Here is a 24,210-nt window from a genome sequence, read left to right as displayed (position 1 = left end):
GTGACAGTGGGAATACTGGTAACACAGTCCAATAATAAAGGCAAACAAATTCAAAAAAGGGGTGAGCAGAAATCAAGGTAAAAAAAACAGGCTGACATACAAACACACAAAAACAAATGAAACACAAGACTTTGCAGACCAGTTAAAATGTCCTCACAATGTTTTTTAAAACAAAGTGATGTGAGGTCAACCGATTTATAGATTGAAATAAATGATATCTGACTGAATGGAACTAAAATCACATCGCCTAGATTTGCTTAGAGTCATTCTTTTTCAACATTTCAAATGACTAGCACTGCCTGTAAATATTTAACAAATGAACTTGTATTTCTGTTTGCAATGTGACACGCTCACATACACACAGGGCAATGTCCTGACAAATAACTTCTCGAATCACATCAGACTGCTGTCCTCTCTACAGTCATAATGGCGGACAAAGAAAAGTCAACTGATTTCGGTGGCTCATTTCACAAACTGATAAGTGAAGAGGACACAGATGAGCACGCTCTTCACTTAAACCAAGAGAAGCAACAAGGTATAGTAGATATACAATGGAGTGAGGCAATGCTGCATGTCTCTACTTATTTCTGTGTTATCTTTACATGTGTCTTTATTTTTACTGTAGTTATTTGTCAACTGTCTTCATATTGCTCTGATATTGATCCACCTTTTTCTTTGTGCAGTGTCCATGTCTATGGTGACGACTGGATCTGGTTCAAATCATTACAAAGTGCTTGCAGTGAGCCTGGCAGTGCTCTCTGTCATTCTTCTAGCCTCTGATATTGGCCTGGGAGTGTATTGTAAGTCACTGTAGAGTCATTTACAAAGAGATATCTTGTTGAGTTGTCTTACTGTCATTGCCCACTTGAGCATTGAACTCCCCCAGCAGGAGCACTTTCTAGCACCAGGGACTCCAAAAACAGCTGTTCAGAGTACCCAGTTTGGGTGTTCTTTGGCCACAGGCACAAACAACAGTTAGGACCCGTAACCCCACTTGAATCCATCAAGGTGAAACCCAAAGTAGGGGCTCCAACACGGGGAGCATTAAGTATGCTCACTTCCACTCGCTGCCCCACTCGGTGCCCCACACCAGGGATAATTCTAGAGGGGAAAAGAGCCCGACACCTCTCGAAATTACAATACTTGTAGAATTGCAATAAATCAGACTCGCAATACAAATCAAATCAGCGCCCAGGTATTGTGAGACAATCCAATGCAGCATTTTTTCCCAGCCCCAATATTTTATGTAATGTTAGGCTCTGTACATAGATGTGGACCTAGTTTTTGATCACTTTTGACCTTAAATAACATAGTGCTACTATGTCTTCACAACTTACAGACAGCAGACTTGCTGGGCAGAGAACAATAGCAGACATCAGCAGTGAGCTGGCCAAACTACAGGCACAATACAACACTGTGATCCAGAACAGGGATGAAGTCGGGAAGCAACTGGAGAGAGAAATCAGAGAGCAACTGGACACCAAGTGGCAGCTTGTACATCAGATGAGGAGATCCAAAGACTATGAGAAGCAGTGCGACAAGATTCAAACAGAAATTATCGCGTTGAAATCCAGCTTACTGATGATGGGTGAGGTGATACTTGTTTGTGTTAGCAGCGTATTAAATACACCATTGTCATCGTAACCCAAATAACACATCATGTTGCCATTTTTCAGAGGAGGGTTGCAGACACTGTCTCCCTGGATGGTTTTACATAGACTCAGTGTGTTACTTCATCTCTGCGTCTGACGGTTTGTCAAGTAGAACATGGAGTGGTGCGAGACAGTTCTGCAAGAGGTACGGAGGCGACTTGGCTGTGATCGACAACTCTGAGAAAAATGTAAGACTCCATTTGACCCAAATACTCATACTTTCCGGATGAGAGCAGCATTTCTGTGTTTGAGCAGTAAAATCTACAATGAAAATGTTTGTGTGTTGTGTTTATATTTCTGTGTTGTCAGCGAGCACTGGTTGACTTGACAAAGCCCCACCATATCATCACAGCAAACATAAACGATAATGGCTTCTGGATTGGACTGAGTGATGAAGATGTGGAAGGGGATTGGAAATGGGTGAATGGACAAAGACTGACTGAGGGGTAACAGTTACACATTCATAAATTGTGGTCAGTGTCATAAATGGTTGCAATAGCACATTTACATATTCACTGATCCACTACAATGAATGAATAATGGGTAAAAGTGTTAGAGCTTCCATTATGGCTCAACAAACTAACATATTATGTGTTTCAGGTTCTGGAATAATGGGGAGCCCAATAATTGGTATGACTTGGAGGACTGTGGAGCGATATATTACAGCAAGAACCCCTTTTTGTCCTGGAATGATATGCCATGCACTTTTCACCTGAGATGGATTTGTGAAAAGGAACCAAGATCTGCAAGTTAGTTTTTGTTTAGGTTTAGCTGTAGTCAAGTTCTTTACAGAATCAACTAATACACAGAATTGTTTTATTGTCAAGTCTGATGTGCACAAAATAGCAAGGCTGATAAAAGATGATAAAAGTATCTTTCCTATGTACACACATTTTGCTGCATTACAGATATTTACATCAGTATTATCACTTTATCTGACAACAAGTCATATAATGTGTCTGTATAATGTATATGGACATATAATCTTTCAGTAAAAGGCCTAGTTGTACGCATCATTGTTGTATACTTAGAAACTGGCAATTTCGTTCATATGTACAATTTTATAAATAAACACAAACCAAAACAGTGCCCATTTGCTGATTGCTAATTAACTTGTCTGGCTAACACACTTCAGCAACATCACTGAAATCACCCCCTCCCCCTCACAGTGCTGCAAAGTGCTGCCGGAGTTGCTTCAGAAGCTGCTGAGTGTCGACGTGCTCAGGAAACGCGTCCTCGGACTTCTGAGCTGCAGTGTAGCTGCTCTGAAGGTCTCCAATCTGGACACAGACAAAAAAAATATCCCCTTTAGCAAATGTAGTGCTATTATTTATTGCCTCTTCCACTACTGTGCAATGTGGACCTTATGAATAAATAGTAATAATTACCTTTTCAGAAAGAATGGAAAGATTGAAGTGTGGTTCATACATGTGAGGGGCCAGCGATGCAGCAGTCTGAAGAAAGGCTTTAGACTAGATCAAAGAGAGGACAGTCCTTTACATTATCAACTGACACGTCTATTTCCTACTGAACTAACCATAATTTTATAGACAAGATGTAAAAAACCTGCTCAAGAAATAAAAGCTGTATGAAAAAAAAAAAAGAAGTGACTTCACCTGTTCAACACGGCCTTTACGCAGCTCCAGCACAGCCAAGTTGTTGTAGGCCTCAGCGTGGTCATTATTAAAAGCCAAAGCCAGTTTAAAGCACTGATAAGCAAGTGTCAAGTCGCCTACACCCTGCAAACACAGAGCACATACACATACACTGAGTACCAGCTTCCATCCATCCATCTTCTACCACTTTATCCTCTATATGAGGGTCACAGGGGGGTTGCTGTGCCAATCTCAGCTGACAGGGCAATAGGCAGGGTCACGCCATTGACAAACAACCATTCACTCTCACACCTATGGTCAATTTAGAGTGTCCAATTTACCTAATCCCCGTATTGCCTGTGGACTGTGGGAGGAGGCTGGAGAACCTGCGGTCTTCTTGCTGCAAAGGCAAAAGTGCTAACCACTACACCAACCGTGTGGCCCCTCAGTACCAGCTTCTACTTTTATATTTGGCTTATTTTTTACTACACATACAGAAGTTGAACAAGCAATCATCATCTTGGGGGTATTTTCGGGGGCCTGTTAACTCACCACAGCCACATGTCCTATGTTGTACCAAACATCGGCCTGCTCCTCGTCATTGTCCACCAGGGCCAGAGCCCTCTCAAATGAGGACAGAGTCATGTCGTACTGCTGGGCATAGAAGCAGCACAGGCCCAGGTTGTTGTACAGCTGGCAGTTATACACGCCCATCTGGAGTAGCCGCCTTATAGAGAGAGAAGCATACTGAATCACAGATGGGATATAGCTCCTCATGATCTATACTGCCACAACGCCTCATATACACAAGCCTTTGGTTGCAAACATTACTTTCTACACAACCTTAAAAGCATTCTCAGTCACATTTCATGACAAACATTATTTTTTTTAAATTAAATCACACCTTGCCTTTGTTTTTCATTGTACCAAACTGTACTAATACACGATAGACAGACCTGTAGAACCGCAGTGCAATCTCTGGCTGATCAGTATAGAAGTGATTGCTGCCAATGCAGGCTATAGCCTCCACGTGAGTGTTGTCCTGCTTCAGGACATCTTTGTAGTACTCCGTGGCTGATGAAATGTTGTTCATTTCCTGTGAGCATACTGACAGTGAATGTGGTTTTTCTACGTCTCTTAATAACTGTTGCATCTTAAGAGTGGAGTGGTGAAAAATTGAACCTCGTGAATCCGCGCGATTCCTGTCAGAAGGGTGACTTCACCAGGAAAGTGGTCCAGGCCTTGCTTGAAAAGGTTGAGTGCTGTTATTGGTTGATCCAGGCGCTGGTAAACCTGAGGGGAAACACAAAGGGATTGATTTCCTTTTCATTTATCAGCAGACTTTTGGCGAGTTCATAATGCAACATAGTGCCGTTATCTCCATCACTACCTTTGCCAGGTAGAGGTATGTATCAACCACCTCTTGGTGGTTGAGAGCTGATCGAAACTGTTTTTCTGCTTCTCGATATAAACTCAGCCTGGAAAGAGCACAGGTATCAAATAATACAGAGATCGTCCAAATTACATTTTTTTTAAACAAATGAAAGGAATGACATTTACTTGCCTGTAGTAACATTTCCCCAGCTGAACTTTCCACCACCAGTCTTTGAACTGAGCATGTTCAGTAGCTTGAGCAGCTAAATCCAGAGCCTGGTGAAGAAATATTAAGTCCTTGTTATGTGACAATGACAACCAATTCACTTTATGAGGTGAATTTATACACAACTTACATTTTTCACATCATTTTCATGATGGAAGATGTACTCAAACAGTGCCTGAGAAAGGGAAATTATAGTTACTTGACATGGGGGGGAAGCAGTCATTTTTGCAGGTCACAGTCAAGAGTCTTACCCTGGACAAGTTTGGCTTTTGGGAATATTTGGCAAGATTTATTCTTGACAAATTAATAAATGGTCCATCTGGATTTGTTAGCATTGAAGCCTGAAGAGACAGTGAGGAAACATCATATTAACCGATTTTTACAGCCAGTACATGGTGCAACACAATTCATTATATATGTCACAAAGACATTTTCTGAACACAAATCACAAACCAGTTGTTTTCTATTTTATTCAGTGGGAAACCGGGTGCATGCTGACTCACTGTTCCCAGACGGATGAATCTACCAGAAGCACTAGTGACAGGCCGGGCAGTGCTTGATGTGCGGGGAGTTTTGATGGCCTGTTCCATCGTCCCAGGACGTCCTGACTGTGTGCTCGGTCTCACAAATCCTGTGATGGGACGCCCTGACTGTGTCATAGGCCTTGATTATTTCAATAAACACACATACACACACACATTAGGGATTTTTACATGAGCAAAGGTCTTGAGAAAACTTTTAGATTTAGATTTAGAGACTTTTAATTTGGTTTTAGCCTGACAGCTTTACCTGACAGCTGGTGTGGGTCCCCCACCCTGACTTGTTCCAGGGAGCCTCAGCGATGTTCCAGGGCCTTGAAGAAAGTGAAGGAGGTCTCATCAATTTAAACATTGGGTGTTAATGTTTGAAAATGAGACTCAACTTACGTGCTACTTGAGCAATGGAGCTCTCATCCAGCATCATCTCAGCAATGCCCTCCTGGTCAACCTCAATTTCATCTATGTAAACCATCTCTGTCAGGGCACGGGTTTTCAAGCTCCATACAGCCTTTAAAACACACACACACAACATTCATCATGTATATAGGATATCAGTTCTTACAGCTACTTTGTTACAGTTGGGACCTACATAACTATTCACATCGCAAACATGAACTTTAACAGCTGCACAGCAGGCAGCGTGAAGGCAGCAGAGTTGGTGACCTCACTCTGACCTCCTATTCTATTTATTTAAATAACCTCCCTCCTTTAATAACCTGGCCTGAATATGGAATGTAAACAGATGACAGCGAGAAACAGTCAAGTTACCTCTGAGACACATAAGGAGGAGTCCTGAAGAAAGCATGCAGTCAGACAGAAAATCAGAGGGGGGGAAAAAGAAGAAAGTAGAGGACAGATGTGAATAACAGAAGAAAATCAAGGATAAAACGTGCAGTGTACTGTTCAAGCAGTGGCAAAACAAATGATGACGTAAGCTACAATTAAATAAAATAATGATTTAAAGTGAAATAATGATGAAAAGCAAGGATTAGTTAGGACCGTGCCTACGTGTGTAAGCAGGTTAGCAGGCTTTCCCCTAATCGCTAGCATGCTAGGCTACCACGGTACCTGGTCGTATGGGTTGTCGTGTAATATTTTGGAGCAAATGTCTGAGCACTGTTGGAGTTTCCGTCTCCTGAAGTAGCTCCACGCCAAAAACAAAGGGTCCATCGACACCTCCATTACTTTGGGATCGTAAAGAGACCGAACAGAAAGGTTTAGCGAAGGGTCTGGTAAAGCTGAGGGGAGGCTGACGGCGACGCTTCCTCTGTCGCTCGGCAACAGCGGAGGGGGGGGGGCGGTTCCTTGAGTGACGTAATATCCTGTTATGCAAACTATGTTTTGGACAAAAGACATCTCAAAACAATATTAACAACACTACAACAGAAACATTCTTTAGTTGGGCATAGGTCTTTGACACCTTTTGATTTCATTAATCTTAGGGACTTGATATATAGAGGTGGATCTTATTACAAAATCATGTAAATATGTTTGTGTGGTATAAGGTGTGAAGTTAGATAAAATAATTTTGCCAACCCCTCCTTTTCTCATGTGCTTCAGGGAACTATAGAGGCCATCACATACCAAAAGGATGTTGTTCTTCTTCGTCTATGTAGTAAGCTTAACATTTGGGCTGCTGTAGAAACACCTGAAGTAAGATACAGTACATATGAAAGGCTTCAAAAAACAAACCATTTTACATACTAATGGGTAGTACATTAAATCTATGTCAATAAAACTACCTAAATGTTACACACTGTCCTAATCTCATATTAAAAACATATTTTTTCGGAAAAGTAATTAATCCCATATTTTGCACATAAATCCAGAAAAAATCGAATATATCTAATGTGTATATTGTCCACTTGTTTCTGTGGCAGTATTACAGAATGCCTATTTTCAATTGTGGGTAAATTAAAATGTTAAAATTCACTTCAATTTGAATCATCCTTGTATAACTGTGCTGGTTCATGGGCTGACCGTGACTGACTTGTCCTCTCCTACAAATGTTTTTCCTCCTTGCCTCCGTCGAAGGCTCTGATTGGGTGATAGGCATATACGTCATAATTGTGGGCGGAGCTGTGGTGGGGGAATAACAGCGCAGCTCCATCTTTGTAGGATTTGACAGAAGACTTGACCTGGTGGTAGAGGAGACGGACCGCGAACCGGGGACTAAAGAAGTGCAAGAAGCTTTCCACAATGAATTTAACATATTAGAAAGCTGCGTCTGAAACAGAGACAGTGGTGGTTTATGTTATCTCACTATTAATTCACACGGCCTCGTTAGAAAATGACTATTTTCGGCGGAAATCCAGCGGAAGTAATGGGACACAGTGGCTTTTAATAAATACTCTTTTTTTTGGTGAATGACACTGTATCAGAGAGCCTTCGTACGTGAAAACGACAGAGAGACATGGCTGACAGAACTGCTCCCAACTGCCACCTGAGACTGGAGTGGGTATACGGATACCGGGGACACCAGTGCCGCAACAACCTGTACTACACCGCCGCCAAGGAAATAGTCTATTTTGTGGCCGGTGTGGGAGTTGTGTACAATACCCGCGAGCACAAGCAGAAATTTTACCTGGGACACAACGATGACATAATCAGGTATTTCAATCACACACAAACACGCACACACACACATTCTTGGACAGCTATTTCAGTGAGGACACTTCTTGACAAAATGCATTCCCAGAGCCTTTACCCTAACTTTAAACCATCACAACTAAATGCTTTGCCTTTAACCTAATCTTGACATAAGCCTGACTCTAACCCTTACCTTAAAACTAGGGTTTTACCCAACAGCCCTTTAAGGTGTGACACAGAACGAGAGGACCATGAAAAATGTTCTCACTTTGCCAAAATGTCCTTGCCACCGAGAAGTTGCTTGGTCCTCACAATGATATACATGTACATTCAAACAGCTATCAGCTACTGCCTAACCTTAACCTAACCACAAATGAACGTTTGACCTTTAACTCTTTGACTTAAACCAGCGCCACAGATTCTGGTCCTCCCTCAGATATGAGGTTCTGCCTCATTAGCGCCAGACTTGGCTTTTGATCCCCAGGAGGACTGATGTTTCTGACAAGGTCAGTGTTTATACCAGAAACGGTCCCAAGGAGATACAGAAATGGGTCTACACACACACACACACACATAATTATATTTCAGCACCTTGGACAGCACCAGGCTGGCCACAGCAGCAGCAGTATAATGACCCTGTACTGTTGTCACTAGGTGTTGGTGTCACCTTGTGTCATGTAATATGATACATACAGTATATATAATCCCACACCTACACACAGCAGCATCTTATTATTTTGCAGAGGGGACAGTGCAGTGAGTACATGTGTGTGTGTATATATATATGTATATATATATATATATATACATATATATACACACCTATTTCCACACATAAGTAAACTAGAGCTGCAACTTACAATTATTTTCATAATCGATCAATCTGTCGATAATTCTTTTGATTAATCGTTTGGTCCATAAAATATCAGAAAACCTTAAAAATGTTGGTTGGTGTTCATGAAACCTGAAAATTATGACGTTCTCAAATGTCTTGTTTTGTCCACAAACCAAAATGATTAACTTCTATTGATTTCTTTGTTGTCCAGAGCAAAGAGAAGAAGAAAATACTCACATTTAAGAAGCTTAAACAATCGGAAATCTGCTTTTAATCATGAAAAAAGCTTTGAACCGTTTAATCGATTGTCAAAACAGTTGTCGATTTATTTAGTAATCGATTAATAATTAATTCATTGATTAATTGTTTCTGCTCTAAAGTAAACTAAGCAGCTGCTTGGGGCTCAATGGGCCCCAAAGAACATACTATCACAAGAGAGTTTTTTCTTAAATAATGCACTATTGTATGTCAATGGTGTTCTCATAAACATTTAATATTACAACAGCTTCATGCAGTGTGCTAAAGATCAAACACTGACACTAGTCAAGTGTTGGTAGGAGTGGTGGTGGTGGTGGTAAGGAAGATCAAATCAAATTCAGCTCAGGGCCCCATGAAGACATGGACCGATTAACTGTGTGTTCAGGTGTTGATATATCCATCATTGTTGACATGCTCTTAAGTGATGTGTTCAAACCAGGAAGACATACACATGTCAGTGTATTCTTTCCTTCCTTCTTTATCTCATAGCCAAGAGTAGAGCTTCATGATACTGCAATATGCCTAAACCTTTTTGTTTATTTTGGCAAGTTATTGACCAGCAAACTAGCAAAAGGAACATTTATCACAGTTCAGACAGACTTTGCAATATGTATATTTTACATGATACTGCGATGGAGATACATTTCCGATGTGTAGTGCAGCCCTGAGGGAGAGCTATGTAAGTACTGTGCACCTCCGTGCCTGGGTCGATTTCCTCTTTTATATGCGTAAAGAAATAATAAGGGCATCAACTGTGTCTGATTTCAACCTTCATCGTGAAGAAGAAGCGTCAACATCTCCACACTTAGCTCTGACCCTCATCAAGGACACTCACACAGGGCAGAGGCATTGAACCAGCTCTCCATTCTGAAGCTCCCTCTCTCTGCCTGTCAAACATTATCCCGCTGCCTCACCTCACATCCTTCTAGTTTATATTAGAGATCGAATCAGTGCTTACAGCAAGTTAAATGCTGCTCTATTTTCCTGAGCACAAGGTGATAACTTCACATAGATTAGATCTGTCCATCAAACCTCAGTGTGACAGTATCACACTTGAGTTAAAAAAACAAACAAACAAACACTGATGCATAAAATATAATGAGTAAATGAAGAGTGGCTTGAGAATCATCTTGTTTTTATCATTTTTAAACATGTTCCAGGATATTTTAAAGCGTCTCCAAAGCAGCAGCATGCACAGCAGATAAAATGCCCTTGAACACAGCTGTCCTTGAAATAATCATCAGCATGAGTAAAAGCCAACTCATGCCTTCACGGCCAGACACCGGTTCTTAGGTAAAATACAGAAAATAGTTTCTCTAGTGTTGCACCACACATGAACCTGCATGCCACACAACAGCGACCTGTGTCCAACATTCTGTCACTTGTGTTGACATGTCATGTGTAGGTTGGCCTGGAGATGGCTAGCATTATATTCTGTGTCGGTAGTCAGCTGGGCTCCTGCTTCATTATTAATTGGACAATAGAGATGCTAACCCTTCGCTGCCCTGTGGGTGAAGTGCCTGGTGTTTCGCTGACTGAGCTCTGAATTAGACATGCGCTTGCAAAATGATTGAATATGCACAAGTACTAAATGGGTAAAGAATTTCATTAGCTGTGTGTCCATTAGGTCTTTTGTCTCCATGTGGTTTTCCTGCAGCCACATACAAAAAGACTCTGTGTTGTGGTTTGAACATATTTACGGAAACTGAAAAGAAAGGGCTGGGTGATTTGGATAAAATAACTACTTGCAGTTTTTCTGACATGGCAATTTGATTTGCAATGTAACTCTTTAAGTTGCGCGTCAGTTCTGAAAAGATCGAAACAAGATGGGGAAAACAGCACAATTAAATTGCAATCTTTGCAGTTTGGTAATTGCCTTTTTGTGATTGTGATTTTGCTTTGGGAACGATTATCTGTTCAGCCCTACTTGACGATCTACTGCGCTCTTTACATCATAGTCATAGCCATTGTATTCATTTTGAAGTAATAACCCCTCATAATTACTTCTGTAGAGCTGAGGCTGCTATATCACCATCAGTAACATTCCTCGGGATAACTAGTGACTGTTCACGTGGAATCAATGCTGCATCTGAGATAATGACACGACAATTCAAATCCCTCCTCGTCTCTTTTCCTCTCTTTTGCTCCTGTTTTTCTGTTTTGGTGGCCACTGTGTCTTAGACAGAAAATTGGCATTTTTCTTTGCATGTTAATTTCTGGCCTTGTTTCTTGCTCTTGATTTTCTTTTGCCCTGCAGCTGTTTTTTTTTTCAAATGGTCTCCCAGTCTGATGTGGCGGAGCCAATGTAGGCAGATTGTCACATGGAGGAATAGCTTCTCAGTTGGGTTGAACGACGTGAGAAAAATCATCACATTTTTGCATTGTTTCACATTGAGATTTCAATTAGTCACTGATTAATGACAGTATGTAAAATAGTGCAGCCTTTGTGATGCTTTCTGAGGCAGTACATGACACTGGGCAATTGCAGAATGTTTAATATGAGACATGTAAGTAAAGTAGAGCATTGCAAAACTGTATTTGTGATCATTTCAGTGTAAAAGTCCAAGTCTACTTCTTAACCCTTTAACTCCGAGCGTATCGCAGACGACACGTTTGCACAAGCGCACTTTGCATTACTGCAATTACACGGCGGTTTGTGCCATCAGGAAAATTCCAGCGATTTCTGAAAAGCTGAGAAGTTACACTTCAAAGTCAATGTGTGGTTGTTACGGTAATTTCAACTTGCGCTGTTGCAGGAAGCCGGTGTCTCAGTGTCTTTGTCACCAGAGAGGAGAGAGTTGGAAAAATGCCCGTGCATAGGTTTCCATTTTTGGCCTGTTTTTGGAAGACAAAAACTCAACCAAAATATGTTCAAATTTCAAATTTAACATGCAAAATCTGGTGTTCGTGTATAACTACACTGTTTTTTCAAAATTTCAAAATATTTTAAATTGTTAATGCACTACTTTAACATGCAGTAAATTGTAAATAACTGCCAGATATTGAAAATTATTCTGAAAAAATGGGCAAAAGCACTTACTCCCAGTACATTTTCTGGCCCTTTTATGGTTAAAATAAGTCTAAAAGTCCAGACAGACATTTTGAGGCTTAGGTGTTAAAGGGTTAATGAAAAACCGACAAACCTACAAACCCTATTTATCTCCAGTTATTCAGTCATGCTGACATGCACATGGGAAACCGATACATCCACAAACACACACAATGAAACAACACGCAAGCTGGAAATGTTTTTTTTTTTGTCAGCAGCAGAATCTTGGCAGAATCGTGTCCCTTGTTGTGATAATGGAGTGAGAGTCAGTGCGAGGGTTTTATGGACACAGGAATAAAAGGCTGTCTCATGTTACAATATCTTGTTCACTTTATGACCGGCTGCAGCCAGAGTTATGGATTATAAATGCAGCTCTTGTTCAGTGGCTTTGAAAGATGCAGTGAATACATTTTTGTGTCCGGTGTCTGTCTCTCTCTCTCTCTTGTCCACGTTTTCATTCAGCTCCTTGAATTTAGCTCCACTGCAAAGGTTCGTACTGTACCTAAAACGTGTCAGGGTTTGCAAGCAAGAGACTCTTTGCTATGCTCGTGAACTGTATGAGCTAATGGTGTGAACTGACTGTCCGTGTTCATGTGCTGGCTAAAGCCAAAGGCTTTTTTTTTTGCCTGTGCCGAGGAGGTTTTGTTTTGGAGCATACATGAGCACATAATACCCGTCAATATTATTCTCACTCCACTGGCTGCCACTTAATTTTAGGTGATTTTAAAATTCTCATATTTGTTCATCAAATCATTAAATGGGCTGACATCCAGTCAGAGCACTTTTACTTTTAAAAGTCCCAAAATCAAAGCTGACAGAGCGTCGGAGACTGTTGAGCATTTTAAATTGTCTTTAAAAACATACTATTTACTCCATGGCATTTAGCGCAGGTTGAGCTGGACTTCCATTGTTTTTGTTTGTTTCTTTGTTTTGCTTTTATGTGTTTTTACTATGCTCTGTATTATTTTTTCAGTCATTACAGAAACGATTTTCTTGACAGTGGGAAAGGACCAAAGAAGAAACCATACATTTTCTGAGTGAGGAGATTGAAACAGGAATATTTCTGTCACACATTTCTCAAGAAATAATGCAGAGATCAAAATGTATGAAGATTGTTTTTAATATTAGAGTCTATTTGATGAATTCAAGCCGTGCACGTGCAACACTCATTATTAGTTGAGTGTGTGGGAAATGTCTTCAGGCTATTACTGCTGACAACAACAACAACGAGAGGTGATAGATATGACTCTGTTTCCATCTTCCTAATGTAAAGTCGTGGTCTTTGATGAGGTATTTCCCCAGCTGTGGTCTCAGTTAATAATGAGTTGCTCTTGCACTCAGTCATTTATGATTACAACTAATTTTTGTTGGGGTTTTTTTTTCCAGTCCACAAGCTAATAGCTTTTTTTATCCGGGAGGAAAGCGCCACTTAGAAAATGAGATAATAGAAAAAGCCCCATCACATCATTAACTTTGATGGTTGACGACATGAAATCGCCTTCATTTGGCGTCCTACCTTTACTCACATTTGAGTGTCAGTGTTGAGGCTGAGGACTTAGGCCTCCATCATCTCTGTGAGTCACTCGTACCAGGCAGTTTTGTGAAAGGCAGCTTGGTCCCCAAAGAGCTGATCTGTCCGGCCCAATTAAGATCCTCCAGAGTTCACTACAGTTACTTAGTGCAGTGGCATTATTCAGTGGGATTTTAACAATAAACTCAGACAGGTATACACAAATGTGGAGGTGCTTGTCCCTATATTACTTTCAATTAGATGATACCAATCCTAGGGCTTATTAAAGTAACTTTGGAAATTGTTGATGACAAAATTACTCTTTTTTTTTTTTCTTTTTTTTTACCAAATACCTTAACGTCACCTTACAGTTCTTCAAAGACACCCAACAGCTCTCTATGAGCAAGCACTTTGCAGCAGTGGAATGATGTATCTGTAAAATGTCAGAAAATAATTTAAAAAATGCACAGTTGATCATTTGTACAATCAAATATATTTAATATACAGTGACAAGTAGCACATCTTAAGCTTCAGTCAACAAACTGTTCCCTAAATTATTAATATATTGATTTATTATTCAAGTGTTGCACCAGTAAAATATTTAGCTTTTAATATATAGCTTTTCCCTAAGTATGTTTTAACCCAGTTAATATTCTGTGAAAGGGCTTTCAGCCAGGAACACAGATCAACTGCAGATCAGTTAAAAAGACTTAACAATCCTGAAAACGTGGGTTAATCTCCAACAATTACCATGGAAATGTCTAAAATTTTTAACATTCAATATTTAACAGAGGAGTCTGGTGTATTTAGCAACAGCACAGTGGTGAGTGGAAAAAATATTTGATATATTATATTTTATTTGAATCTGATTCAGTTACACTGAAAACAACTGTTTTAAAAGTCACTAGTCACTCATTTGTGTGTGTGTGTTGCATGTGAAACAAAGTCAGATAGATAGATAGATAGATAGATACTTTATTCATCTCACAGAGAAATTCACAATCTCACAAAGAAATTCACAAGTCACTGCAGTTTCATGCAGCCGCGCAGTGATGACTCCGCCCATGTTGAATAGGTACTATTTTGTAGTGGAAACCCGACCTAAACCGTGCAGCGCCGCTGTATCCCACACAGTATAGACCGCCAGAAAATGTGCTAATCCTGTGCATGTTTTAATCCACTTTAACCAAAAGCAAGAAACGACCGCTGCAGAGTGTGAATATTATGTGGGACGACCCATCATACTCGCTCATGTGTAAATGTCGAACCATCTTCACTGTGATAAATCGGCTCTCCGGGCTGTTTAGTGGTCTCATATCTACATGCAAACAGACTTTTTAATTGCCACTAGTTTTTGTACTAAAGCACTTGGCAGATGGGAGAGAGTCACATCAAACAGCCTCAGCCAATCTCAAACAGGAGAGCTGTGGCTATGCGCTGCAGGCTAAGTCATTAGCGATGGCATTTAATCAGTTCTTCAGCTGACAGACATGTACTATAACTGTGATTTTTTTGTTGGCTTAAAGCCTGCATTGATTCCATAGAGAAAGTCTCACGTTGAAGTCTGTCAAACAGACTTGCACATTTGCTGTGCTGTGTACCTGCTTATGTCAGCGCTCTGTCTGTCTGCATCTCTTAGTTTTCCCAGTCATTTTGTCTTCCTCTGAGTGCTATTTTTAGCTGCTTTGCGCTGATTATATAAGTCATAAAAAAGTAAGCTGAGAAATTGTGCCAGGTGTTGGGCGAGGTTCAACTTAATGAGGTGATGGGAGAGGACAATGGCGGCTGGTTGAAGGAGAACAGAGATCAGGCGTGTTTTCTAAAAATCTGATCCCTCATCTTCATCGGTGATAGTATGTTTCGACTGTAGATGAGGTGTCACAAGTCAAAGATTCACACCGAGTACTTGAAGAGGAGTCAAATTGGTAGAAGGCTGCATTCGGAAGCTGCTTTGACTCAGAAGGTTGATGCTGCCTGGCCTGTGAAGCCTCTCTTTTCCCTCTGCCTCATTTCATGTCGGAATTAGAAATTCCGGAGAGCAGTTGGCAAAATGGGCAGTCCTGATTACGGGTAATGGAAGGAGCTCTGATGCAGCACGGAATATACTGTATAGGCAAGACAAAGCAAATGGAAGAATTGCCAAGTGAATCACTCATGCCTGCCTGCCTGCCTGGAACGTGACTGGCTGGATCTGAAAGGATGGACAGGGGAAGCAGGGGGGGAGGGAGGGAGTGACAGCTTTATACAGCAGGCTGTTGCTCGGCTGTATAGAGAGGGAAAGCTTGTAGGTGGGGGAGGTATGGAGGGAGGCAGGGGAGGAGGGGGAGATTATGTAACTGTGTTATAAACATATGCCTGGTAATGCAATGAACCTCCTGGATGAACTACAACAATAACATTTGTGGATTCATGGATACAACATGGGTTTTTGTGTATATACGTGTGTGTGTGTGTATGTGTGTGTGAAGTTTTCTGGTATAAACGCATAGACCATATATAAATAAAAAAAAAGAGACGTAGCTTTCCAGTGTGAAATGTAAAGGAATGAGGACAGAAGCAGCAATTAGACAACAGGGTGTGACTCCAGTGGTTGCAATATCAATGTCAATGAGCAATGTGATATATAATGCCAATGATTAATCTAAAATCGTTAGTTTCAGCTCCAGTGTAATTGACAGCTGGTATCGTCCAATAGGTGCCATTAAATCTCGAGGCTTCAAAATAGGAGTTTATTTTTCAACTGGAAGACGACGTCCACTTTTATGTACGGTCTTATGTATAAACACTGACCGACTTTGGTTAGGCTTTACAAATAAATGGAAGTCAATGCAGAATCTTACAAAAACTCTGAACCAACCTCTCTCTCTCTCTCTCTCTCTATTCGTTTCCTTTTTAGGACATTTTCTGTCCTCATGGAGACTGAAACCTGTTCCTAATGAGGCTGGACCTAATTTCTGAGGAACTGGTTAAGATTTTAAAGAAAAATTTAAATTCTAATTAGGTTAGGGTTAGGCATTAACTATAAACTATTAAAATATACCCAACATGAGTGAATGTGAGTCCTTAAAAGATTAGCTGAGTGAATCTGTGTGTGTGTATTTGAACATGGCTGATTTAATTGAATCATGTCACCACGTCACGCTGCCCCTTCGCTTCATCTATCACATCCCCATGGCTTCCTCCCGGGAGGTTGCATCCCAACGACAAACACACAAGTGTGCAAGATGGTTAAAGCTCACCAGATGTTTTCCCTCCCTTTCTCTTTTTTCTGTACAGCTTAGCTCTGCATCCGGAGCGTGTGTTGGTGGCTACGGGACAGGTGGGCAAGGAACCTTACATCTGTGTATGGGACTCCTACACTGTGCAAACAGTGTCCATCCTCAAGGATGTGCACACACACGGCATTGCCTGTCTGGCCTTTGACCTCGAGGGACAGGTACTTGTGTTATTATTCTGCCTCTGTTTGGTCTTTGTGAACTGAAATGATGTGATATTATTTGTGTGCTGTGTCCGTCTGAAAACTGGCCCTGGGAACCTGAGTGGGGGAGCGTTAGTGTGTATAGAGTTCTGAAACTTGTCGTGGGAGCTTCTCCGTTGTTGTCTCCATCTGTCCCTGACCCAAAATGAATCGCCGTGCGGCACGGGAATGTTGCCAGACCACACCAGAACTAAACACTACTATACTGAGAAATAGAGAGAGGGTGATTTGCGCGGAGATTCGTCGCTATTGTATGAACTAATTTTTACAATGCTTTGAATGTAACACACATTTGTTAATATTTAAATGTTGTGCATTTAAAATATGTTCACACAAAGGAGTACAGTTTGCAGTATTGAGTGGTCGGGATGTTTAAAGAAAAACAGGCAGATACAGCGTATCGTTTGTACTAGAAAACCCTTAACCCACACACGTGAAAACAAGCAACAGAATAGCGTCCAGTCAGTGGCACTGAACAGTGAATACTCATTAGCTACTTAATCATGGGGGCATTCTAGACAAGCAAGCACCTCTTTAGCCTTTTCATTGTATCTTTTCTAGCCAGTTCTCTGCAGACCTACCACCAGCCACTGTTTGCTCTCTGCATCCTCCACCTAATAAAAATCGATGCTGTGCAGAAACATCTCCAGGTTTTTATGTCTGCATGTCTCTCTTTGTCTCACAGGAGCTCCTACGGTTACATTTCCTATATTTTGCTGGGAGAGGCAGAGAAATGTCCCTGTGGTGTTCTCCTGCTTGGGTAGAGAGCTTGGGATTTAGATGGAATGTGACAGTGTTTAAAACCAGTGGAGGCTCCAACGCGTCCCCATTCACTGGCCCTGTTTTGTCCCATCTCTGCCCTTCCTACATCAGAATAAGTCAGAGCTGAACCAAGGACAATCCGGAGGAATCTCTGTGGCCTTTACCCCATTCATCTATTAACCCTCTTATCACTATAATTATAAGCAGGCCGCCTAGATTTATTTAATTATTTTATGGCTGTAGAATTGTCTAAAAGATAACTTAAACTTTCAATACCTGGCAGTTATTGAATATTATTGTATGTTTTGACTGTGCAATAACAGTTTAAAGGAATAAAAGACAAAAACTAATTTTGATTTTTTTTAATCCACTACTTTGCCACTAACTTTTATATACGAAGCACCACTTTATAGGTCGGGTGCATGGCTCTTTTTCAAATCACACATTTTTAAGACCAGAGAGCTGAGAGAGCATGTGAATACTTCACGTTCACTGGAAAACATAATCCAGGCAAAAAAGGACAGTTTTATTCTCTGTACCAGGTAGTACAAAACTAACATATCAACCATCAGTGTATTTTTTTTAACATTTAACTAGTGGTGGATGAACTGGCAGCCTGACTTCCCTTAAGCCACACCATAGCAGCGCTAAAAATATATACGGATGAGCTTTTCAGTCAATCATTCATACAGTTTCACTGGATTTCATCACATGGGGCTTCTTTTTTTTCCACTTTTCATTAAATCTAAATAAAGACTTCTTCAATGCCAGTTAAAACTGTTTCTAAATGCCTCAGCAGAAATGTCTGTCCATAGCCAAATATTGATTCAGCGGTAGCTCAAAGAGGGCATCTTCTAACATGTAACGGTGCAGAGTAGAGAAGAACCTCCATACGAGTTACTCTCTTCTATTCTCTTCTGCTCCACTACTGCTGCTGCTGCTGCTGCTGCCTACTCAATCACTCAGTCAGCTATAGGAAGCTCCTCCAGCAAAAGCACTTAAATTTGCTCACTGGAAGTGCCAGAGGCTGGACAACTGTTCTGCTCTGTATTCACCATTCGCCCTTTCACCACTGGTATGGCATGCTACAGTGGAGCTAGCTATGTTTGTTTTGCAGTGATTAGTGCAACAGAGCAGAGTCTCTTCAATCTGTGATGTGGGACTTTTCCTATTTGCTGTCTTTCCAGTGCTTGGTGTCCGTGGGCTTGGACTCTAAAAATACAATCTGTGTTTGGGACTGGAGGAGAGGGAAGGTTCTGGCAGCTGCCCCCGGTCACACAGACAGGGTAAATGCTTTCTTGCTCTGCTGTCCCCATCACAAGTACCATATCGACTGCCTCAATTAGCTGTAAATGTTGGATGGACCATCTGCCCAGAGGGGACATAAACAAGATAGGCCTGATTTATTGTGAGCTTTTCAGAGCCCTTCTGAGAGGATGCACGGCTAATGAAAAGAAATCTTAAAAAGATTAAATACATGCAGCTGTGTTCTAACTCTGCCCACACACTCTCACTCATATTTTCTCCTTTTTTTTTTTTAAACATAGTGTGATGTTGTACTGTTGGCATAAATACAAGCCAGTGTTAAATGCATTGTATGTCTTTTTCCCACAGATATTTGACATATCGTGGGATTTGTACCAGCCAAGCAAGCTTGTAAGCTGTGGTGTCAAACATATCAAGGTACAGCTGCTTCTCGGTCATTTTACACTCTCTTCCCTGCCTTCATTGCTTTATAATCATGACCCCCATCAAAGCCTTAATAGATGTATGCAAATTCACTTTATTCCAGAATCCATGCTCATTAGCCACTTAACAGAAGTATTAGAGGCAGTGAATCACAGTCTCTTCTCTCAAATTTGTAGTAATCAACACTACAGAGAGGAAATGTGTTCTTTTCATGGTGGACCATGACTCCGCGATCTTCATTCAGCTTTCAAAACCCCTTCATTGTGCAAACCGCAGCTGTGGTTGCTTTTTTTCTTTTCATGGGGCCTATAGCTATCACTTATTTTTCACAGAAGAGCGGCGTTCATCAATCATCAGTGAGTTCACTCAATGGCGTCTTCGTCTTTCCTCAGGATATGTAGCCATGTTCCTTGAGTGGCATGGCCATTAGGAAAAAAAGACAAGGAGTCCCAAAGCCACAGAGGAGGCTTATTTTCAAAACATTGGTAAAAGAGCGAATCACACTCGGATGGAAAATGTGCCCACAGGCCCAGTGAGGCTAAACATAGCAGCACACTTAAATGGGTTTGATGCAGTATTTAGGCTTAGCTAACTGAACGTATTTCCCACTGGTGTAACATCTCACTGATGACTCCCTCATCTCAATCTAGATTGACCTATCTCCACTTGTAGCTTTTCCCCCACTGCGGTGGCACAGAAACCCCCCTCTGGCCGTTTAACCTGACCCCCAGATCCCCTCTGAAATCCACCATTCTTTCTCCTCCTCCTCCTCTCATTTCTCCTATCTGGCTTACTGATGCCAAGGCAATCCAGCAATTGTCCCACATAATTCCCCAGCCATCACCCTGCAGACCATGTGACATCTGCTCCTTTGCCCTGCGCTCGCTGAGCGATTATAGCACAATCCAGGAGATTTAACTCCAGTAATCCAACCACCAGCAGGACAAGGGAAATGTAACTTCTGTGATCAGGACTGCTGGCAGTGTCTTACTCCTAACACGCCTCTTCAGTACAGATGTTTGCATTTGGACTTGTTGGAGACCATTTAGACATCATCACACAGATACACATACAACACACTGACGAACCATTCATCTGCTCTCTGGCCAGTTTAACACCAGTTTTACCAACATGTTTGGCCTGTGGAACCTTAAAATAAAGCCATGGTGTTTGCATATTCTCCCCATGTGTGTGGGTTCCCCCCGCGTACTCTGAGTTCCTGATACAGTCCAAAGACTTGTAGATTGGGGATTGGATTAATGGAGTAGATAAATTGATTGCCCTCTGTCAGATAAGATTGACTCCAGCTGACAGACCCTCAAGTGGAGGATAAAGCAGTAGAAAATGAACGAATAAACTCCTCAGGAAAATGTTTACTGATATAATGAATCAAGTGAGAAGTTGGCTTATTTTCCCGTAGGCTCCCATGCAATCAGGGCCCTTTTGTGACCAGGACAGTCGCCCCCTGATTGCTTCCATCCTAAGACTCTTTCCTTTTTTATATACATACATTCTATGGTCTGCATGTACAGTTTAGCTCAGATTACTCACACACCTACGATTGTGACTTCATAACCTTCATCCCCAAAGCTCACACAAATGCAAATACTTACTGAGGAGCTCCGTTATGAGCCCAGGAACACGAAAGAGCTGCTCTGCTGGAGCCTGTGCACATCTTCGATGTTGGATGGCAAAGCCATATCTGAGGCTGCGATGGTGGTGTCTGATAATCGATCCCCCCCCCTGTTAGCGCACATCAGCCCTATCAGTCAGGAGATTAGGTGTTTGTGAGGGTGTGACAAGCTGCTGTCAAGGAGCTCATTTGTATGTTCTGTGAGTGTGTGTGTGTTTTTGTGTGCCGATCAGTGACAACAAACAGCACGCCACCACCTACATTTTCTCTCTCCTCTGGGCAGAGTTGGCATAGTGTAAGATATAGCCTTTAAACATGCTTTTGCAGTGAGTCAAATGTCAGCTGTCAAGGCAAATCCTCCAGGTAGAGCAGAAAAAGGGCTCTCCGTCTCCCCGTCATTTTCCTGCTACTTGCCTGTGATTAGTGTGCCTTGGTTTCATGTGTCAATGGCCGAACCGTCTCAGCATTCGAGACGCCCTCCGTGAGCTTTCTCCCTGTGATCTCATCTCCATGCAGACAGAGCGCCTCTCTTTCGCCCTCTCCTTCTCCACCTGATGGATTTAGCGCTCAGACATAGGCCATGCCTGTGCATCCCAATGACCTTGTTCATAAATAATAAACCTGCTCGTATGTGAATGTGTGTCTGTGTCTGTGTCTGTGCATGCTGATCAGGTGGTTACAGCGCTGACCTCCAGCAAGAGTTCCCAGTGTCACATGCACACAATCACAAGTGGGGTGGGGGGATTTCAATTTGACTTTCTTTCAAGGTCTGTGTGTGTGTGTGTGTGTGTGTGTGTGTGTGTGTGTGTGTGTGTGTGTGCATCATATCATAAGTAACTTGATGATTTTCACTCTCTTGTTTCCAAATACTGCATAATTGTCCATTTGCTCTGTCAGAACAGGATTACATTGGGGATTATTAGCCACCACATTGTTTCACTCTTTCTGTTTGTGTTCACAGTTTTGGAGCTTATGCGGTAATGCTCTCACTCCAAAGCGCGGTGTCTTTGGCAAAACGGGCGATCTCCAAACCATCCTCTGCCTTGCATGTGCCAAGGACGAGGTCACATATTCGGGTGCCTTGAATGGTGACATCTATGTGTGGAAAGGGATCAATCTGATGAGGACCGTGCAAGGAGCTCACGGGGTGAGTTTGAATAGTATTTTCTTTTTTGTGGCTTTGTGGTTCAGGCTGCTTCACTGTTTCTGTTAGAACCACAGTAAAAATATCTAGTGAACTTAACCAGGGTTGAAGCCGTGCATGTTGGCTTTGTTTGATTCTGCTCAGTAGGAAAGGATCAGCCTTTTGCTCAACAGGATTAAATGATATCTATGGGATCAACAGCTGGGTTGAAAGGATGGGTGGATGGGGGAAGGGATAATACAATACATGATTTTTTTTTTTTTGCCAAAATACCTCACTGGGGCTTCAGCAAAGTACCTCCCTGTGTATACTTTAATTGTAAAGCAACTGTAAAGCGCTCCAATCATGATAAAATATATGACTCCCCATTACCTTGTTCTGTTTTATCCTGAGGCCACAGGAGTATGTATGTAATTGTGAAAGCCTTGTTGAACAAATGCTTGGCCAAGCAGGAGCACTGTGCGCACTCTGTAGCTGGGGCTGCTTCTGCTGCTGCTCATTTATTGTGCAGATCTTCACTGACAGCTTGTCATTTCCTCCAGTCGGGGATTTTCAGCATGAATGCCTGTGAGGAGGGCTTCGCCACCGGGGGCCGAGATGGCTGTGTCAGGCTGTGGGATCTCAACTTCAAACCGATTACTGTCATTGATCTCAGGGAAACAGATCAAGGATATAAAGGTGAGGTCAAACTGCCTGTTTTTTTTTAAAAACAATCTAAGTAAAGAAAAGTTGCCGTCCAAACCATGGTCTCCTGAGGCACGATGAGAATTGCAAAAATCCACCCCAAAGTAAACCATATTAGAAGAATATGCTTCTTTGTGCTTCATTTCTGTTTTCTTTCTAACTCTTACTTTCTTTCTATTTCCATCTCCCATGTTTGTAATCTCGGACCTATCAGTAGCTAGAGGTGAAAATAGCCGAGGTGGGTAAAGTCACTGAGGGCAGAGTTAACATCCACGTTTCAGTCTGTTTGTTTCAGTCGTCACATTGTTCTTCTGTTTGTGTTGTTGTTATTAAGTCTGAGCTTTGTTGCGGCTGTGTATACAGAGCCATTATTCACATATGTTTACATCACAGGCTTCCTCCATCTTATTCTTGCTGTGTTACCCATCGTCAGTTGCAGATTGGCTCAACAACATGTCCCGTGAACTTATTTCCTTTTTAATAGGGCTCTCTGTGCGGAGTGTGTGCTGGCGAGGAGATCACATCCTCGTGGGTACGCAGGATAGCGAGATCTTTGAGGTTGTGGTCCACGACCGCAACAAGCCCTTCCTCATCATGCAGGGTCACTGTGAGGGAGAGCTGTGGGCACTGGCCGTGCACCCGACCAAACCTTTGGCTATGACGGGAAGCGATGACCGCTCAGTCAGGTGAAGCGTAGATGCACCCAGACGTGTTCAGAACCAATGAGTATCTGAATTAGACGAAACAACATTTGGAAAATAATCTTTCATATTATCCTTGTGTAGTTATTCTAAAAAAAATAGAGAGGGGGGGGGGCCCAAACAAAGGTTAAATAACCAACAAGGGACCAAAGAATTAGTGAATGGTTGGACTGGAGAGTTCAACAAATAAAATACTCACCCCTCTACTCTCAAGCCTGTCAGAGAACTGCATTGTCCTTAGCTTTACACAAAAGATGTGAACAAAGTAACCCAAAAGTTAATGCTTTATGGGTTATGCAGCAGATCAGGTATTCTTTGTTAGCATTGTAAGCTTCTGCTAGAGAACAAAACACACTTCCAGTTAGATTGCTGTAAAGCAAAACCCTTACTTATAGTAAATATATATATGTATATCTTATTTATTACAAACTGGACCATGTCACCAAATTTACTCACTTATTTACTTATTTTGTTACATCTCTGCTCTGGCTA

The 24,210-nt window shown here is 41.7% G+C and overlaps 3 protein-coding genes across 10 annotated transcripts in view; 2 read left to right on the top strand and 1 right to left on the bottom strand.

Annotated features, from left to right (window-relative positions):
- Positions 1-396: 396 nt before the first annotated feature.
- On the top strand, positions 397-2,741 carry LOC122783418 (C-type lectin domain family 4 member M-like). Its single transcript, XM_044048199.1, has 6 exons — positions 397-535; positions 684-800; positions 1,340-1,588; positions 1,677-1,840; positions 1,962-2,098; positions 2,253-2,741. The coding sequence occupies exons 1-6, from the start codon at positions 427-429 to the stop codon at positions 2,404-2,406; spliced, it is 930 nt and encodes a 309-aa protein (XP_043904134.1). The 5' UTR covers positions 397-426; the 3' UTR covers positions 2,407-2,741.
- Positions 2,452-6,659, bottom strand: ttc8 (tetratricopeptide repeat domain 8). Of its 2 annotated transcripts, XM_044048196.1 has the most exons (15): positions 6,455-6,659; positions 6,155-6,178; positions 5,774-5,894; positions 5,637-5,700; positions 5,351-5,510; positions 5,099-5,188; positions 4,978-5,022; positions 4,812-4,897; positions 4,638-4,725; positions 4,430-4,540; positions 4,204-4,343; positions 3,800-3,974; positions 3,269-3,391; positions 3,041-3,124; positions 2,452-2,932 (listed from the first exon to the last, which is right to left on the bottom strand). In XM_044048196.1, exons 1-15 carry the CDS (start codon positions 6,566-6,568, stop codon positions 2,816-2,818), a joined length of 1,542 nt encoding a protein of 513 aa, XP_043904131.1. In that variant the 5' UTR covers positions 6,569-6,659; the 3' UTR covers positions 2,452-2,815. The 2 variants fall into 2 exon arrangements, with proteins under 2 accessions (XP_043904131.1, XP_043904132.1); XM_044048197.1 differs by lacking the exon at positions 6,155-6,178.
- An 859-nt stretch (positions 6,660-7,518) lies between these two features.
- eml5 (EMAP like 5) overlaps positions 7,519-24,210 on the top strand; it is a 37,209-nt gene continuing 20,517 nt past the window's right edge. For 6 of the 7 annotated variants that reach the window (XR_006361950.1, XR_006361949.1, XM_044047142.1 and 3 more), the window contains exons 1-7: positions 7,519-7,996; positions 16,904-17,063; positions 19,055-19,153; positions 19,482-19,550; positions 22,151-22,336; positions 22,876-23,011; positions 23,502-23,703. Coding sequence is in view for 5 of the 7 variants with exons in the window: in XM_044047142.1 (XP_043903077.1) it covers positions 7,800-7,996; positions 16,904-17,063; positions 19,055-19,153; positions 19,482-19,550; positions 22,151-22,336; positions 22,876-23,011; positions 23,502-23,703 (1,049 nt within the window). In the remaining 2 variants the exon portion in view is untranslated. Of the gene's footprint in view, positions 7,997-16,903; positions 17,064-19,054; positions 19,154-19,481; positions 19,551-22,150; positions 22,337-22,875; positions 23,012-23,231; positions 23,256-23,501; positions 23,704-24,210 lie in introns of all 7 variants that reach the window. The other variant, XM_044047141.1, reaches the window with a different exon arrangement.

The sequence above is a fragment of the Solea senegalensis genome, linkage group LG16 (genome assembly GCF_019176455.1).
Source record: "Solea senegalensis isolate Sse05_10M linkage group LG16, IFAPA_SoseM_1, whole genome shotgun sequence".
Taxonomy (NCBI): domain Eukaryota; kingdom Metazoa; phylum Chordata; class Actinopteri; order Pleuronectiformes; family Soleidae; genus Solea; species Solea senegalensis.
This window is presented reverse-complemented; position numbering and strand designations above follow the sequence as displayed.